The 17,357-nt window shown below is 42.3% G+C and overlaps 1 protein-coding gene across 2 annotated transcripts in view; it reads left to right on the forward strand.

Moving 5' to 3' along the window:
* Positions 1 to 4,642: 4,642 nt before the first annotated feature.
* Positions 4,643 to 17,357, forward strand: part of bcl11ba (BAF chromatin remodeling complex subunit BCL11B a) — a 55,264-nt gene continuing 42,549 nt past the window's right edge. Inside the window, exon 1 of one of the 2 annotated variants that reach the window (XM_031580017.2) lies at positions 4,643 to 8,330. In XM_031580017.2, coding sequence (XP_031435877.1) covers positions 8,273 to 8,330 — 58 coding nt within the window. In that variant the 5' untranslated portion in view covers positions 4,643 to 8,272. The remainder of the gene's footprint in view (positions 8,331 to 17,357) is intronic. The other variant, XM_031580016.2, reaches the window with a different exon arrangement.

Here is a 17,357-nt window from a genome sequence, read left to right on the forward strand (position 1 = left end):
GTGTGGAGGGAGAGTTTCTCCTTATGCACATATGTTACACACACCTCAGAGAACATATGGTATGTAGACCTGTCATTCTGTCAATATCACAAAGTCTGGATTTGGTCCCTTAATGTTCACCGATGCGCCCATACAGCGCCCAGAAATGCTGCAGAGATTGTCGAATAAAAACAACCGCAGGCCAGTCAAGATTGCCATCAAAATGTCCTTTGCTTGACTGAGCTGATAAGCATCACAACAGCGTGGATGTTATTGTTATTCTGCGCCGTGCAGTTATCCTGCCGGTCTGATGCAAATGGGGGCATTATCATTGCTTATAATTGCATCAGAACCAGTCACCTCAAGAAACACACACACATGTCGTTTGTTCAAAGGTTTGGGAACAAAGCCTTGGTTCGGTCTTTGAGGGTACAGTGTGTGTCAGTCCCTCAGATCATGCAGCCTGCCTGCCCAGTCTACCCCCAAGCAAGACGTTAGAATCCCACACCTACGTCACCCACACACACACACACACACACAAAGATTGTCCTATGCAAATAGGGCTGGTGTTTACAGCTCAGACAGTGGTATCAGTGAACTCCTGCTGACTTGTGTTGTAAGGCCAGTGTAAGATGCAAGCCACCCAATCCATCACTGCACACGGCCATAACCTGCACTCCACACATTATCTGTAATAGGGGCTTCCACTTTCTGCCATCAGAAGAGGATTTACAGACCATGCAAAGTACATGAGTCATATCTGTACACACAAACACACACACACACACGCCAGAGACCACCTGCAGAACATTTATTTTTATTTTTTATATAATCAAGATTATAATATCTGATGAAATATTATGCTTATTATTTTGGGGGGATAATTAGGAGTAACAAGCAAAACAGTTTATGAGTTCATCAGTTAATTTGGTGCAGAGTGACTTGAAGCTAAATTCAGTGTGTAAATCACCAGGAGCCCCGGGAGCTTATCTGTTCACCTTGTGCGTTGTGTAGCGACCCCCCTCACACACCCCCCACACACACACACACACATGCCTGTGTGCCGAGTAGACTCACCGGGTCCCTACCACGTCCACAGATCCCGTCGTCTGATTCTGGAACACAGCATCGCCATGGAGATTACAGAGCCCTTTATGACATCACCGCACGCGAAGGTGGCAACCCGGAAAGACTCTATCACATCTCACATTCACACACATGCTGAGCTTAACTCTGCTCAATCGCAGGTCACCATTCATCCTCTATTCACACCAGTGCATCCTTGTATCAGTGTTATTAAACCATTTAAGACAAACAGGTTCATGCATTCCAGCACTCTGCTTTCTGAAGTTCCATGATGTTATACTGCCTGCATGTACATTCTATCATGAGTAGTACATTAAACATTAAACACTTAAACGTTCGCAGTGAACTCAAAGGAAATTAAAAACTGCTTGAAAACATTTTGCGAATGTTTGCCTTGGTTTGCTATTTAGAACACAACTCTGATCTAATGCTGGGTTCGCACCACAGCAGGGCCTGATCTGCTCCAACGTCGCCGCAGTCGCTATCAGTGACTTATATAACTGTTGCACCGTGCCAGACATTAAAAGCTCACATTACAGCAATCAAGAGCCTGAGCGCAATGCAGCCTGCTTTTCTGATGCCTTCCTTTGAGGACTGCCACACACACATACACACACACATACACACACACACACGCTCACTCACTCACACACGCGCGGCAATCTCGACTCAGACATGAGCCAGTGAGGAGCTAGTTGCAGAGCATGAGTGATGTCAACACAGTCGCTGGAATAAAAGGGGAATGTTCCACCACACAAAAGCGGGCGATTAGATACCCGCCGAGGGAGCGGATAACCAGGAGGATGAGGCCGTAAAAAGGTAGCTAATTGTTGTGAATGTGTGCCGTTGGCAACGTTTAACTTTCCAATCTGATGCCAAGTTCCGTGGGCCGCGGGTCCCTCCCGGGAGCGGATGGAAGTAAGCCGCCCGCCGTCCGACTGCCAAGCAAACCGATTTAGTCACACTCTGGTGCCATTTTTCTCTTTCGAAACAATCGCATTTCTCGCCTGTGTCGGCCTCGCCGGGCCCCTCGCGGGCCCCCAGTTTGCCGCCCCCTCTGGCCGCAGGGGGGAGGGGCGCCTCCTAAACTGATCTGCACTGCCCCGGGGGCAACAGCAACTCGGTTTATTTCTCATTTTTGGGGTGGGAGAGTGACCAGGCCGCCATGGCCTCTTCACCTCAGCCTGGAGAAGGACAGCACGCTAGGAGGAGGAACATCAGTCCACTTCAGCTTACTGTGTGTGGAACCAGAACACACTGCCTGTATATTCAAGGACTGCAACGTCTGCCTTCTTGTTTAGGAGAGTAACCATCAGTGACAATACAACGCCTTTGCTGGATTTATGCCTCTTTGTGTGTCTGTGTGTGTGTGTGTGTGTGTGTATGTGTGTGTGTGTGTTTGGGGGAGGGGGGCAGGAAGGAGAGATGGAGTGTGTGGGTGTCTTAGCGAGGGGATGATAGTAGAAATAATAATACAAATATATTAGAGATATATATTTAGATATTAAAAACAAGATCAAATTTGTTCTGTTTGTCAAGAAAAACATTACATTATGTGTGTAATTAACAAATAAACATGTTTTACAGACTTTAGTAAAAGAATTATATCATTCTATTATGGTACTTGTTTTTCACACTAAAAACATTTATAATCAATGTTTTGCACTGTCTAGGTTTTCAACTCAAATTTCCACTATACACATAACACAACAATTAATTGCAGATAATATCTGTCTATTATATTATTAGTCACACCAGGAGGATAAATGTACTGCAGCGCAACGGTGTATGATTTTATGTTAACTCCATTTTAACTCCTGTGTTTTTTATACAGTAAAGGTGATTTAAGTAAGACAGGCACCATCATCTGAAAAAGGCCAAATCCATTATTTCTCCAGGTTTTAAAAATGAATAAAAAATCCTGTCCTTCTATAATAAAACCACTGGTAAAGAACTAAAATACACTTAAAAGTCCTGACAACCAATAATTGTTACAGCACCGGCTAATCTCAACAATGTCCCTCTGAAAAGAAAAGGTGTGATTGAGAGAAGTACTTAAAGAGAGTACAAGGCACTTGGACCATTCATTATTAAAACAGCCTGGCCGCAGAATGCATGAAAGCACTTGGAATAAGACCTATCATTAGCATTTTCTCATTTAAAAGGAATAATTTCATCTTTGATATTCTTAATTGTGCTTGAGGGGGTTTCAGTCTCCATGCACACTCTCGTTATTTCTATTCCTGTTGAAGCCCAAACTTTAACTCTCTGTAACACACACACACACACACACACACACACACAAACACACACACTGCCATGGTGAAACACTGCCTTACCTTTACAAGCAAAAAAAAAACCTCTCTCAAAAATCAGTCAGCACTGTGATTTCAGCTTCTTTGTTTCTGCTGATCAGTTTATGACTGTAGATACATCTACACTGGGTATGATCATCTGACTGAAAAGCACAGAGCTTCTTCTGAAATAGTGAAAGGATTGTGTGTCCTGGCCCCTGTCCTCGTGGTCCTTGTAGTGTGTATGAGAACGGGAGGGGGGATCGGGGGGTAGTGTTGGCTGCTCAGAGCGCGGCTCTACTTGAATGTGACAGGCGCTAGCCAACAGAGGGTACTGTTGCATAACAAGTGCATGGCCATGTTAAAGGCTAAAGAATTAACATGTCCACCATGCATGTCAAAATTGTATCTAGTGCCAGTGACACTCATTCAGTCTGAATCAAAGGGAGACTCCTTACAACTCTCACAAATCAACTTCAGAAATGCTCCTTAGGTGAGAATTCAATATTACATTCAGTTTAACGTCACGGGTCATTAAAACATTGTAAATAAGATCCCGCTATCATAAAGGAGAATGTATATTAACAAAACACATATTATTTGTTGGATTTTTTTGTTCCCTAGAATTCAATGCATCTGAGCTGAGGAAATGACAACTGATATAATATGACTCATGTGTCTTTCTTTGATGCTGCAATAATTGAAATACTGACAACACAAGATGTAGAGAGCATAAAGTGAATCAGATTTAAATGACTGACACGAGAGCTGTGAATGCACGCGGAGTCTCAGGGTATTCGTCAGATAGAAAATAAAATCCTCAACAATGCAGAGTCCGCATTCACACCACTTATTTGTCCTCCCACAGATTCTAAGTGCTACCAATTTAATTGCATCCTAGTGGCTCCTTTAGAAGATTAATGTTATCATTTTCAACATTTTCTTTGGATCTAAAGTTTCATTGTCATGAAGCCATCTTTGATTCGCAGTAAATTAATAAACTACGCTGTCTGCACGCATTGTGTTGTGCGATGATATAGTCATGAGAATTTACAAAGACTACTACACTTTTGTATCTGCAAAACATAAACTATGAGCGTATTTAATGTCAGATTTGAAATACACCAACGCACTCTGACAGCTTAAAGAGATATTATTAAGAAGAGGCCCAATTATATAGTGGCTATATAGCTAGATCCGCTCCATTGTCTGAAGATCTTTCAGTGACTAAACTCATTTGTATAATGGTTTACATACTACCAGGTTTTAGGGTGTTTGTATACTTTTACATGTCCATTTGAAGTACTTCGGTGTGTTATTTTACCTGCAAAACTTGGGGAATGGAGATTGGTGCTAAATAATGAAAGCTTTTTTTCTGAAATATGGTGTTAAACTACTTTTCTCAACTTCTGTGTCACACAAGTGGAATTGTCTAGACAGGTTCATAAATTTAGGTTGTGCTGAACTTGATGTTGGAATTTCTAACATCATGTTTTGAACTGGCGGACGTTCGAGAGACAGCACACATTAGCATATGATAATACACATGCCATGCTAGCTCACAAAGTTGCGAGAGTGGTCTGCTTCTGGAGGTGCCAGCCATGTCTTTTAAAACAAGAGAAATCTATTTATATCTTCCCAGCGGTACAAGTGTAAGAACCAGGAGCTTGGCTCAGAGAAGAGCAAGCTGCTGAAGTCAGTTGAAACCGAGTGTCGGAGCCAAGCCAGCCTTTTTAGAAACAAAATAGATCGACTTTGGGGAGATCGCTCGAGAAAACACGAAGACCCGAACAAAGGAGCCAGTGTGTCCGATGAATTCATATGGTGCCGAACAACTCTCAGCTGTGGCTTCTCAAAGTGGGCCACGTCATTGTCTCGCAAAAGATAAAAGATCCACAGCACCAACCTTGCTGTTCAAAGCAACAGACTTGCGCTATCTTGATTTTGGGGGACGTCAGTCATGGCGGAGCCTCGGCTTGTTTGGGGATGAAAAAAAAAACCTCCATTTCAGCTCCTCCAGCTCACAGTGTGCTGGAAATGCAAATGAAAGAACATTGGACTTATCACCTCTGTGAGATATTCATGCAAATACTCACGAAACTCGGCTGCATAGGGTTTTATTGAATAGATTAAGATGATCCAGAGGAAGTCGAGGAATGCGTAATTATTGTGTGCTGCCAACAAATCCCTTCAAAAATTGAAATGAGTGTAAGCATGGGTTGGCATCAGGCAGTGGCGATTTCTTTTTTTTTTTTTTTAAGTTGAATGAGGATCTTTTAACTCTGATGATAAATTTATGTCTGGGAGGATTTGCCATGGTGCGATGGGCAATTGTCAATAATAATAATAACAATCATGATGATAATAATAATAAAACAATAATAATAGCAACAATAATAATAATACACATTTATTCATATCAGAATGAATCTGTACAGCATCTCCATCAACATACACAGGAAAGGTCTGATGCCAAATATCCATTTGAATGAGATTAGTCTCCCAGCTCTCTGAACAAGTAGCAAAGCTGAAAACGACTTCTCTATACACCACTGTTCAATGTGCTGTGTGACCGCCTGTGATAAGCTCAGCTCATTGCTGGTAGCACAACTGCACATGTAGTTTTTCACACTGAGGTGTATTGGGATGCAGCTGACTATCTTAATCTCAACGGCATTCTTAAAATGGAAGTGGAAACTACAGGAAGATGGCTGATGGTCGTGCAGCAGGTAAGCTCTCTCTGTTCACAGGCATTCCACACATGAGTTAAAGGGGGAGTCAGTTGTGAGCAAGCAGCAACAACAAATATTACAATATCTCTCTCTCTCTCTCTTTCTCTTTATCTCTCTCTGTACAAAACTGCCTACCTGGCCCACTGCTGGTGAGTATTTTAGTTTGATTTGTGTCTCTTCTGTCCTTCACTCACATTCCCCTTCTTAAAAAAAAGAACTTCTTGCACTTTACTCTCCAATATTCAGGGCCACTGCCATCAAAAATGTTATATATTTGTTATAACTCCATTTCTTAGAAATGCACTGCATACTGTTTCTTGAAAGGCCTCTCCTGCTCTTCAGTCAAGACTGGTTAGCTCAAGAGGTTTTTTTTTTTTATCTTGGCTCTTGTATTGACTGAACTGGTCGTTATTCAAATGTGGTGTATTTTCCCCATATGAGTTTTGAACTTTACAAGACATTTTTATTACGGGAACTGCAATTTTCTATCTTATAGATGGCCACAGTGCGTTTATGGGGTAACTATTATAGCGGTGATTATTTACCAAGAGAGCTGTTTGGATTCTAGTCTGACACGGGTGGTTTGTGTCACGCTCTTTTCTCGTAAATGACATTATCAACTCTACACTGACATTTCATTAAATTTGACAAAACTTAATTTTCTCACCAGCGCTTACTTGTTTTGTAGCCTACACTAACTGGGCGACCATTCAATTGACTAACTGATGCAATCTTCCAACAAATACGCACAGAGGAATTGCAAGACACTCCGTTCTTACAATACTGTAAATCATCAAATATGTATTGAGTTATTGGTCCCATTGACCTGAGAGAGAGAGAGAGAGAGATAGAGTGTACACAAATTGTAAAATGTTTGTAAAACGTTTGTAATTAATCATTAACCTGACACCAAGATTTCTGGCTTTGAGTCTCTAGTGGGTTTGTCGATATTTACGCATGTACAATTACTTCACTGTGTCTGACACGGTGCTACATTGGTCATTAGGTCAGGCAAAATGTGTGACTAGGTGTTATACACAACCATTCTCATAAATGCAGTGTTACAGAAACTTTTTCTCTTTGCGCAGATTACCAGCACAGGCAGAGATGATGGGTCCAGGATTGCTCCTCTCTTGACAACAGCTTTCAGTGTCCGTGCTTTCTTCCCCACTCAGCGCCGCGCCGCGTTATGGTGATCCGATAGTTGTGAAAAGCCACCACTAGTCGCCCCCAGTGCTCTTGCAGTCTCCAATTCTTCTTTCCCACTGTAGACTTAACGTCACGTCCGCACTTGAACTTGAATTTTATCCCATTGTACGGAGGCAGCCCTCGCCACAGAGAGACAGAGAGCTCCCGGTGAAGCAGGACTCCGCCATCTTCATAGAGAAAAGAAAGGTGGAAAAGCCAGCAGGTCTTGATTTATTTGGCAGAAGGGAGGCAGTCTATGTCCCTGGTCTCCACAGAGCCGAACAAGGGGAGCGTTTGCAAAGAGTTGGACTGACTGAAAAAAGTAGCTGACATTGCATGCAAAAGGCGAGTTCTGGTGTCCTGGGAGAAGTGACCATCGCTTGCTGAACCCAAATACTGAGAAGAAATTTGGATTTCTTAATTTATTTTATTAATAACAAATGATTTCTTTTTTTTCTCTGTGAAGAAATTTCAGAGCCGCTGATGAGCCATATAGTTGACTGGACGGAGAGAGGTATTGAGCAGACCTAAACTGTCAGAACGCAGTGGGCATCATATTTGACTGCCTTAAAAGGCAGAGAGACATTTTTGCTGGTTTGTTCACAACTGTCAGTCCCGGGCGTGAAACATCAAGGATATTTTTTTCCGCCTCTTCGTCCTTGGACAGATTGCGTTCATCACACACCTTAACCAAATGTGTTAGTCACAGAATCTCTGAAAGCGAAGACTGTGTGTATGTGTGTGTGTGTGTCCGCGGCGCGGTCGTAGGGCGCATAAGTGGACAGGAGGGACGAAGCGCAAAGGCATTTCAGCTCTTTTGACCAAGGGACTCTGCTATCTGTCCGTCTGGCGGTCCAACGTGCAATCAGTGCCAGTTTCGTGGGGGTCCCGGGAAAAGTTACAGAAGGGAAACGAGGACCACACAAAGGAGGGGAGGCAGCCGATCATTCCTTGTGCAGGTCACCGGGCGATGCCAGTGTAAATGCCAGGGCAATGTCCCGTCGCAAGCAGGGAAACCCACAGCACTTGTCACAAAGAGAAATCATAACACGTAAGTCTTCTGCTTGCATTTAATATTTATGTGAAGTTGCTTTATTTGCTGGATTATATTATGCATTGATTTATGATTGTTGTGGCATTGATAAAACTGTAGCCTAGATCACCAACGCTTATTACCATAGGCGTTTAAAGTACGCAAAAGTGTTTAAATTAGGATATTTTTTTCGCTGAGAAATTTGTCGACTTTTTGTTTGTAAATTATTTTTTCATTGATGACTAAGACAGAGGACAGTTTATAGCACAAACAGAATACCGGTGTCTAAATGGGCGATTGCTGTAGAAAGTGGTGGTTTACATGATGCAGTGATATTAATCTGTTTATCAGATAATGTGGGCGAGTTTCCTTGTAGACTTGTTAGGCTACTTACTGAAGTTGGAGTACGGGCCTACATGCACTTCTTCCAAAATGAAGAACTTACATGAATATTTGGAAGAGATAAAAGTTTTAAACAAACCTAATAAAAATACTCTTTTGAGTATTTAGGCCTGCCATTACACCAAGGAGGTAGTGTAGGGGACTTGAAAACCGTGCATATGTCACTACATTGACAATGTCATACACACTCTTACTCTCCTGAATTCATAGGAAATGGATTACTACCAAGAGGCCAACCATATAACTCAACCGAGTCTTATCTACTGTAAAGCCCCGTCGGGATATACATTTATGTTTACCATTAAAAAAACATCACTTTATTCTTTCAAATGGTATATACAGATCGATGTCGTATTAAATACGAATATCCATACATTTATAACCATCAAAACACCTCGCATTATGTAGGACATTTTGATAGAAAACTTTAAACTAGTTCGGTGCTTTGAACCTTAGGTTCGTGAATCCTCATGATGGCCTACCATGTCTAAATAAAATATATCAATGCAGTGAATATTTTGTCCACCTTTATTAAAGATTTGGAGATCCCATTCAGTGTAGTAAATCGTCAAGTGAATATTTTTTAATTATGGAAATTTTACTTGAGATTCACCTTACAGAAGTAAACAGGAAACATTTTTATAAACACCTATTTTTACAGTGACATTGCTCCTATGGGTATCAGGGTAAATGAATGGCCTTGAAATAGAGGTCTTACAGGTATAATGTACAATTCATGTACAAGCCTCCGCGTGGAGAAAGTAAACATTCGATGTGTCTAACCCAGAAAATACCATGACATTTTCTTTTTTTTAGTGAACTACGTGTAGATGAAATTAAGTTACGCTGTGACCTTTATATTGAAATGTCTCAAAGGCCTCACAAAGCGTTTGCACTATTATTATGATATGTGCACACGGAGCAAAATAGGTAGATGACAGTGAACTGAAAGGATCGTTCTCTGAACAGTCCTCTTGCCGAGTTTGTGCCGAGAAAAGCAGAGGGTGGGAGCAAGCTAACAGCAGATTTGTAGTTAAGCGAGTACTGCTGTACAACACTGCATGTTCCAGGTACTACTATCAAATCATCCTAAATTATGGAAATTAAACAAAAGTATGCGACTTCTTAGTTTCCGCCATTATTGGCTACATACAATCTATTGATGGAAGACACATCGGTTTAATTTCCTGTATTTGAATTCACAGACACGCAATGTCTAAAAAGTTTTACTTAAGACCTGCGCGAGTTCGTGTGTAATAATAATAAAAAAAGCATACTCCTTTTGTGTCTAGTTTTAGACTAAGTCCCTCGACTAAGAATACACTACCGAAAGGTCTTTTCAGTGTTCAAGTGTAGTCTACATGTTTAATCTAGATAATTCGTAACAGAGGTCAGTGATGTCATCCCACCCAAATCTGTTTTGTGTTGTGCAGGGTTAGGACTGTGTATGCAGCACATTCTAACCCACACACCATTCCTTCCTTTATGGACTAATTACTTTGTGTGTGTAACAGAAAGAGAGAGAGAGAGAGAGAGAGTCTTAGCTGCTTCACTTATAATTATTTACATTCACTCACAACACAATTCACAAAGCATTCCTTTCTGGTGTCTCTGCTCCAATATGGTTAAATGATGGCCTGTCAGTGTGTTGGTCTTTTATTCACCACTCCTGTTCTCACTGCTGATGTAACATGCACCTCTAAGAACAATCAGTATTTGCATAAGCACGTAGGCAACCCTGTTTTGAGAAGCAGTGCAATGAAGTCTGTATAAAACTATGTTGTGATGTGTGTACCCACCGAGAGAGCATGTTTTTGCAAAGCATGCACAGTGCAGTGCATGTTGCTCGCAGAGCAAGATCCTTATGATCTAGGTAGCATATAAACACATAATCACTCGACTGACAGCATTTGTGGTGGATCTTGGCGGCCGTACGCGGTCCTCTGGCTTTCGTGTAGTCATGCCACAGCCCACCAGGCCCTCTGCATTGACACTGGTGGAGGTGAGTAATGTGGCGTTTTGAAGCGCGGGAGTGGTCTGATTACAGCCGGTTGAGTTTGCTGAAGTCCCCCCGCTCAGGGCCCAGAGTCTCAGCTGGGTGATCTCCCCCCTTCACTGCCACCCTCTAGCCCACTGCACGGGCAGCCACCTCCACTCAGGCTCCACACTCAATGGAGGGGTAGAGAGTGAGAGATAGAGGAGAGGAGAGAGACATAGAAAGAGAGAGAGAGTGGTAGAAAGAGACAGGTAGGAAGAGAGAGAGGTGATGCCATATCTCTGTCTACCCTGCCTACATCTCTGTCTTTTTTTGACAAACTGAGGGGTATGGCTGCGTTGCTAATGAATGAAAGACGTCTGACACACGAATGATCACAGAGCTCTGTGCTGGAGTCCACGGGGGTAGAAGAAGGCTGGGTGTTTGGACTGTAGAAAAAGCGTGCATATGCACACCCGTGTGTTGTTGTGTTACACAGAAGTATGTCAGAAGCCTGGGGCTGAAATCACTGGGTGTGCTTAGCTGGGATTCTCATACACATGATACAGCGACCTTGAGTAATCTCTGAGACTTTGTGGAAAATAATTGGTTTGTTTAGTCCTGTGCTGGATGCATTCTTGCGTGTACACACACACGGTGTCAGATTTTCAGACATTGTGCACAAACACGAGACCAAATGCAAGCAGACCACGAGTTGTGTGTCATAGCTGAGAAATATGCTTCCATTAATACTGTCATTTTTCTCACTGGTCTCTCTTAGTACGCCGCTGAGACAGGTCCACTTGTAGTAGACTGCAGATGCATTTCACTTATTTGAAATACTGTAAAGAAATATCATTCTACTTCAAATGAAAGTTGAATAGAAGAAATGTAGTGTTTTTTTTTTTACAGCAGACAGTAGTGTAGCTAAACCTTTTTGCATGTAGGCATTCTGTTCTTTTTGTTAGTGCATTTTTTCTTGCGACCACAGTCACATTTTTATGTCTTTTGTTGTATTCAGTTTTGTGCAGTGTTCCATGGACCCTTTAAGATCAATCTAGTGAAGGAGTTAATTCTTTGTTCATTTCTATCACAAGGAGAGGGCTGAGAGAACTTCCTTGGTCTGTTTTGTAGGAATTACTTATGTGTATCATCTCGAAACCTTCATCACTAGTATATAGCAGAAATATTTTGTCCTCACACGTAGAAATATTAAGAGATATGGTTGTGTTGCAAATTATGGTTTACCGTTAAATATATACGTATGGCATGCTGCATACGAATGATATGACAGTTTTGCATAATGCGTCTCACCTCAATCCATATATAGAAGTATTTTTTTTGTTTTGTGAAACTTTCTGGTATGGTGTTTATAGCTGTTTAGTTCTGCTAATTTAAAAATATGAATTTGTTGTATATTTTGTCATATTTACACACTTAACCGGCAGGTAAGTGGTTTTCGATGACGTTAGATGAACCGTTGCAGTCTAGTTAAATCAGCTTACATTTAAATGAATGGTTTCCTGTGGTCTGTACCACTTCAAACATGAGGGATGTAAACAGGGAGAGAGTTAAATCATGGACAGATTTAAGCACAAATTTAAGAAAGGCTTCAAAAAGTTTTTTTGCGTCCCATGTAATATAGAAATAGATATAGAAATAGATTTAGCTCCCAAGTTGGTATGTTACCTGGACAAAACACTTTGAAAGCATGCAATAAAAAAAGGCAGTTATGAGAAGGATGCAGTTTTTGCAGCATATTTGTGGTAGACCGGATGAACTGCAAGGAACACATGCACACTTTCTTTTTGACTTAAGACCAGAAAATGAAAAAAAGTCAACAGTAATGTGACAGTTTCATGCTGTAATGTTTATGGTATCATATACCTCAGAGCCCCAATGTGAATATAAATTAATTACAAATGCAAGGATACAAATCTGTCAAATAAATCCTTGACAATAATTATATAAAGATCAGGCGTACTTTGCAGCGATGTAGAATGTCTCCTTGTGTCTCAAGCAGAACTTACTAGTGATTTGAGGTAAGGCTGTTGTCAGTCCAGGCTTTTGGTGATCACACAGACAAACCCTCATGTTTCTGCAGGGAAGCTGAGCCTGAGCTAGACGTGCTTAGACTGACCTGCTAGGGGGAGCTCTTATTCTGTGGCACCCAGAGGAAGGCAGCAGTAAAAAAAAGTCGAAAAAACATGTTGCCTAAATGTGTTGGTATAGGGCGAAGTTGAGAAAACTTCTGTGCAGTGGCTTTTGACGACTGTGCATAGATGTTTCAGATAATATTGCCATTAACACGCTTGGTTCAGACTCTAACTGTCAACGCCTCAACGCTGCAGCTGCTCTTACAACATCCTTACACACACTCTCTTTTTCTCCCCCTTTGCTTTCTTCCAACGCCAGTGCCTGCTCTTAATGTGCATGCAACAGTTCATGGTCAACGCTCTCTCTTTCCCTCTCTTTCCCTCTCTTTCTTTCTCTTTTTCTCTCATTCTCTCCCCCTTGTTCTTTTGGTTTTCCTTTTTTTTCTCAATTATTTCTAACATTTATGTCAAACAGTGTTTTGGTTGAAGAGTGGAGAATAACTCTCCAACTCTCCAAAAGGCATTTATCACTCAGTTTAACCTTTTTATTTATTTGTAACGAAAAAGATACTGTACCTTTCAACACTTACAGTGAGTGTATATTTTATTTTTTACATTTTTGTAAAAAAAAATACCTACTTAAAAATAACATTATAAATGAAAACCTAGAATACAAAGTTGGCTATTACTAAATAAAAAGACAATTCCTTCCAGTTTAAATAATTACATCCACACTTGTCACCCCCCACAGTGAGGGCGTATTTCTCTTGTGGAAATTGACTAAACGTCTAGTGGGTGAGTTTGATAAATATGTCCGTGCGTGAGCGACTGCTCCCACCTCTCGCTGGCGTCCTCTGTGCCTTTTGTCTGCTGTGATGATGTAAAGGCTGCTTCAGAGTGACTGTCCATCAGAGTTAAATACCTGAGGAGGACCCACTCCTCCCAGCCCTCCCAAGCCCTCCCAGCCCTTGCAGGCAGTGTCAGGAGCGTCAGGAGCGTCAGGAGCGTCAGGAGTGTCAGGAGCCCCATGCCCTTGCCTAGCCCGCCGTTCTGTCTGTCTATCGTTCTTTCGTTTTTCTCAGGGCTTGATTTATGAGACGTGGAGGCTCTTAAAAGCGGCCCAGTCGCTCAGAGCTCAGTATCCCACAGCTGGTCGAAGCGTGTAAGCTTTCTGGCTCTCACTCGCACGACTCTACGTTGGCTTGTGTGTGTGTGTGTGTGTGTGTGTGTGTGTGTGTGTATGAGAGAAAGTATGTGTGTGTGTGTATGTGTGTGTTTGTGTGTGTGAGAGAAAGAGAATGTGTGTGTGTGTGTGTTTGTGCATGTGTGTGTGCATGCATCCGTGCATGTTTCATAGTGGGAACATGAGGTATTGTGCATGTCCCAGCTCAGTTCTGTGCTGTTCTGTAAACGGCCAGTTTGCACAGCACGGCTGTGTTGCACCAGAATGAGTAACAGGACTAGGGGAAAGGCCTGACCGCATAGCTATGTGTGTGTGGTGTGTGTGTGTGTGTGTGTGTGTGTGTGTGTGTGTGTGCGTGTCTGTGTGTGTGTGTGTGTGTGTGTGTGTGTGTGTGTGTGTGTGTGTGTGTGTGTGTGTGTGTGTGTGTGTCTGCTCCTGGGCTGAGACACAGAGGGAGAAGACGTTATGAGCTCCCTCTTCTCTCTCTCTCTCTCTCTGTATCTGTGTCTTTCTGTGTGAAAATATCAGGTAATGTTTCCCTGATGAAATTGGCCTGGTGGAGGGTTAGAGGTGCTTATGTTCCCTCCCAGTGGACGTCTCCATGTTAATCTCATTTTACTTGTGATGGGACTAATTTCCCTCCTCTGATTCTTTCTCCTCTCCTTTTTCTTTTCTCTCCACATCTCTTCCTCTCTCCTTTTTTCTCACTCTCCTTTTTAAGTACACTCAAGCCACCTTGGTTCTCTTTTTTTTTCTCCTCAAATACCTAGGTTTAAATTCCACCGTATCATACGTACGTAGCTGACACAAACTGCCTCTAGCACACGTCTGGCCCAGATTTGGGATGAATCGTCAGATCAGTACCACGTCAGGGCCACATCAGGGCCACGTCAGGGCCAGATCTGTTCTGGAGACAGCTTCTCTCTCTGTCTTCCTCCTGGTGACGGCCTCATTTGCCCGCTCGTCGCTGCACTGTGTTAATGTGTACAGTGTGGCTGCAGCTAATCACAATCTAGTGCAGGTAACACACATCTGTGAGACGTTACGCAGGGCAGGTACAGTAGATGAAATCATGCAGCGCCCAGGTGTGTGTGTGTGTGTAGTGTGTGTGTGTGTGTGTCTGTCTGTCTGTTTTGTGTGTGTGTGCGTGTGTGTGTGCATGTGTGTGTGTGTGTGTTTTGCATGCATGTGCCGTTCATTTCTAGTCTGTGTGTTTCGTTAGAACGTCATTCGTTATGTGTGCCTCTTTTCCAAAACGGCAAGGCGCGTATCGAGTTCACGTTTGCGTCTGGTCTTCTAAGAGCATTAACATATTTGTGCGTTGCTTCTCTTTATTTGTGTGTTGCTTTGATGTGCTCCCAGACGTGATAATCTGTTGTGCTGATGGGCTGGGAAGAAAAACAGGAAGACAAGGGGAGGCCCTGGGTCTCTGGAGCCATTCGTTGTGAGGCGTTTTTTTTTTTTTTTTTTTTCAGCACACGTCCTGTTAAAAAAAAAAGAAAAAAAATCATCAAATTAATTACTGATAAATCCCTCTAACTGAGCCTGGGCTTGGCTGGCTGAGGGACTGTGTGCTTTTTACTTATTTTATAGCATCGTTGTCAACACACACACACATACGCACACATGCACACACACACACACACACACACACACACACACACACACACACACACAGACACAGACACAAACACATGCATATACAGAGTTTTGAGACAGAGGTTGTCGACAGAGATCGTCGTGTCGTCACTTGGTTGTGCCCGTTTGTTTGTGTGTTTTTTGTTTGTTTGCTTGTTTGTTTTGTCTGTGTGTGTGTGTGTGTGTGTGTGTGTGTGTGTGTGTGTGTGTGTATGTGTGCTGCCTGAGCATGCCGTTCTGTCCAACCACCGTCTGTCAATCCCTGTCTTCCAGACTGAACACTGGCACACACACACACACACAACGGAAAAAGAGAGCTGGGGATAAGTGTACGGGCTGGGGCTCTGCTTTCATCTCTGATGGGGTTCCCATTCACCCCTGAGTTATGGTGGACAGAGGGACAGGGCAGTGTGTGTGTGTGTGTGTGTGTTGTGAGACGCAACAGAGCAAACAGTAAACTTGCTGGTGCTTTTATTGTTTGATTAAGTCTTTCTCTGGATCTCATTTCAAGTCAGACTTTCCTTTCAGTGCATACACACACACGCGCACATGCACACACACACACGTGTGCGTGCGCACACACACACACACACACACACACACACACACACAAGACTGTGAATGGCTTTAATTGGCCCAGGGTAAATCTTTATATCTGGACAAAATTATAAAGGCTTTCAAGATTTAAATGGGGAAATTTATGGTCTCAGTAAAAAGCGGTATGAAATCAGTAAAAATTGTGTGTGTTGTCTAATTAGACTTTAGACTTTAAGACTTGAACCGTAAAAAAAAAAAAAAAAAAAAAAAAAAAAAACTTGGAACACAGGAAAGTTTAAATGTTATCATATTTAAAATCCAGACTCTGTCCTGTTTTGTGGGGATGGAAATGACTATGACCTCTGCTCTAGTGGGCTTTTGATGAGACGCAAAGGTAATATCCATATGCAACGCTGTGTAACTGAACAGGCTCTTAAAAGCAGGCTTTGGAGTCTGAAAGCGAGACTGTACTCTAGTTGGCCAAATACCTGTCAACAGCAATTTCGTTCCCTCTCCACAAATCTGGAAAAAAAAGAACACTGGAGTTGTGAGGAATTAAAGTGTCCAGAACAGAGTTTTTTGGAATGAGAAAGGGTTTGTTCAAAGATGATTTTTTTGTGGGTTTTCTCTATTTTTAGATGCTCAATTTCTCAACATGAGCAACAGAACTGCCATTACACCCCTGAGTGTGACTCCCATTGCCTTATTAGGTCAATTAGGACAAAGGCCCATACCTTCCGCACCCCCATACACAACATACTGAAGGAGGATGGAAGACATATTCAAACAACAATGAAAAAATGCAACAGATTTCAAAAGGGAAAATATGGAAAAATATGGTACTTCAACATAAACAGTGTTAATTGCATCTCCTCCAAGCTCTTGTGAACACAGGGAGGGTTATGGTGAAGAGGACAGAATGCTACGCTACATGTGAGTTAGCCTGCATGTTAGCATACAGTTTTTCTATTGTGTGGAGTTATAGGGCGATATTCCTCCTCCTCACTCTCTCTCTCTCTCTCTCTCTCCCCCTCTCTTTCTCTCACTCACTCACTCTTTCTGGCTGCTAGAGGGTGCTTGATGAAGACAAAATAACATTTGACATTTCCGTGGCTTTGATAGAATTATATGGAGTATTTGTTGAGGGATCAGGGAAGATGATGAGCTGTAATGTTACCTAGGTGACGGCATTGTTATCGCCTTTGGAAGAGAAT

The sequence above is a fragment of the Clupea harengus genome, chromosome 14 (assembly GCF_900700415.2).
Source record: "Clupea harengus chromosome 14, Ch_v2.0.2, whole genome shotgun sequence".
Lineage (NCBI taxonomy): Eukaryota > Metazoa > Chordata > Actinopteri > Clupeiformes > Clupeidae > Clupea > Clupea harengus.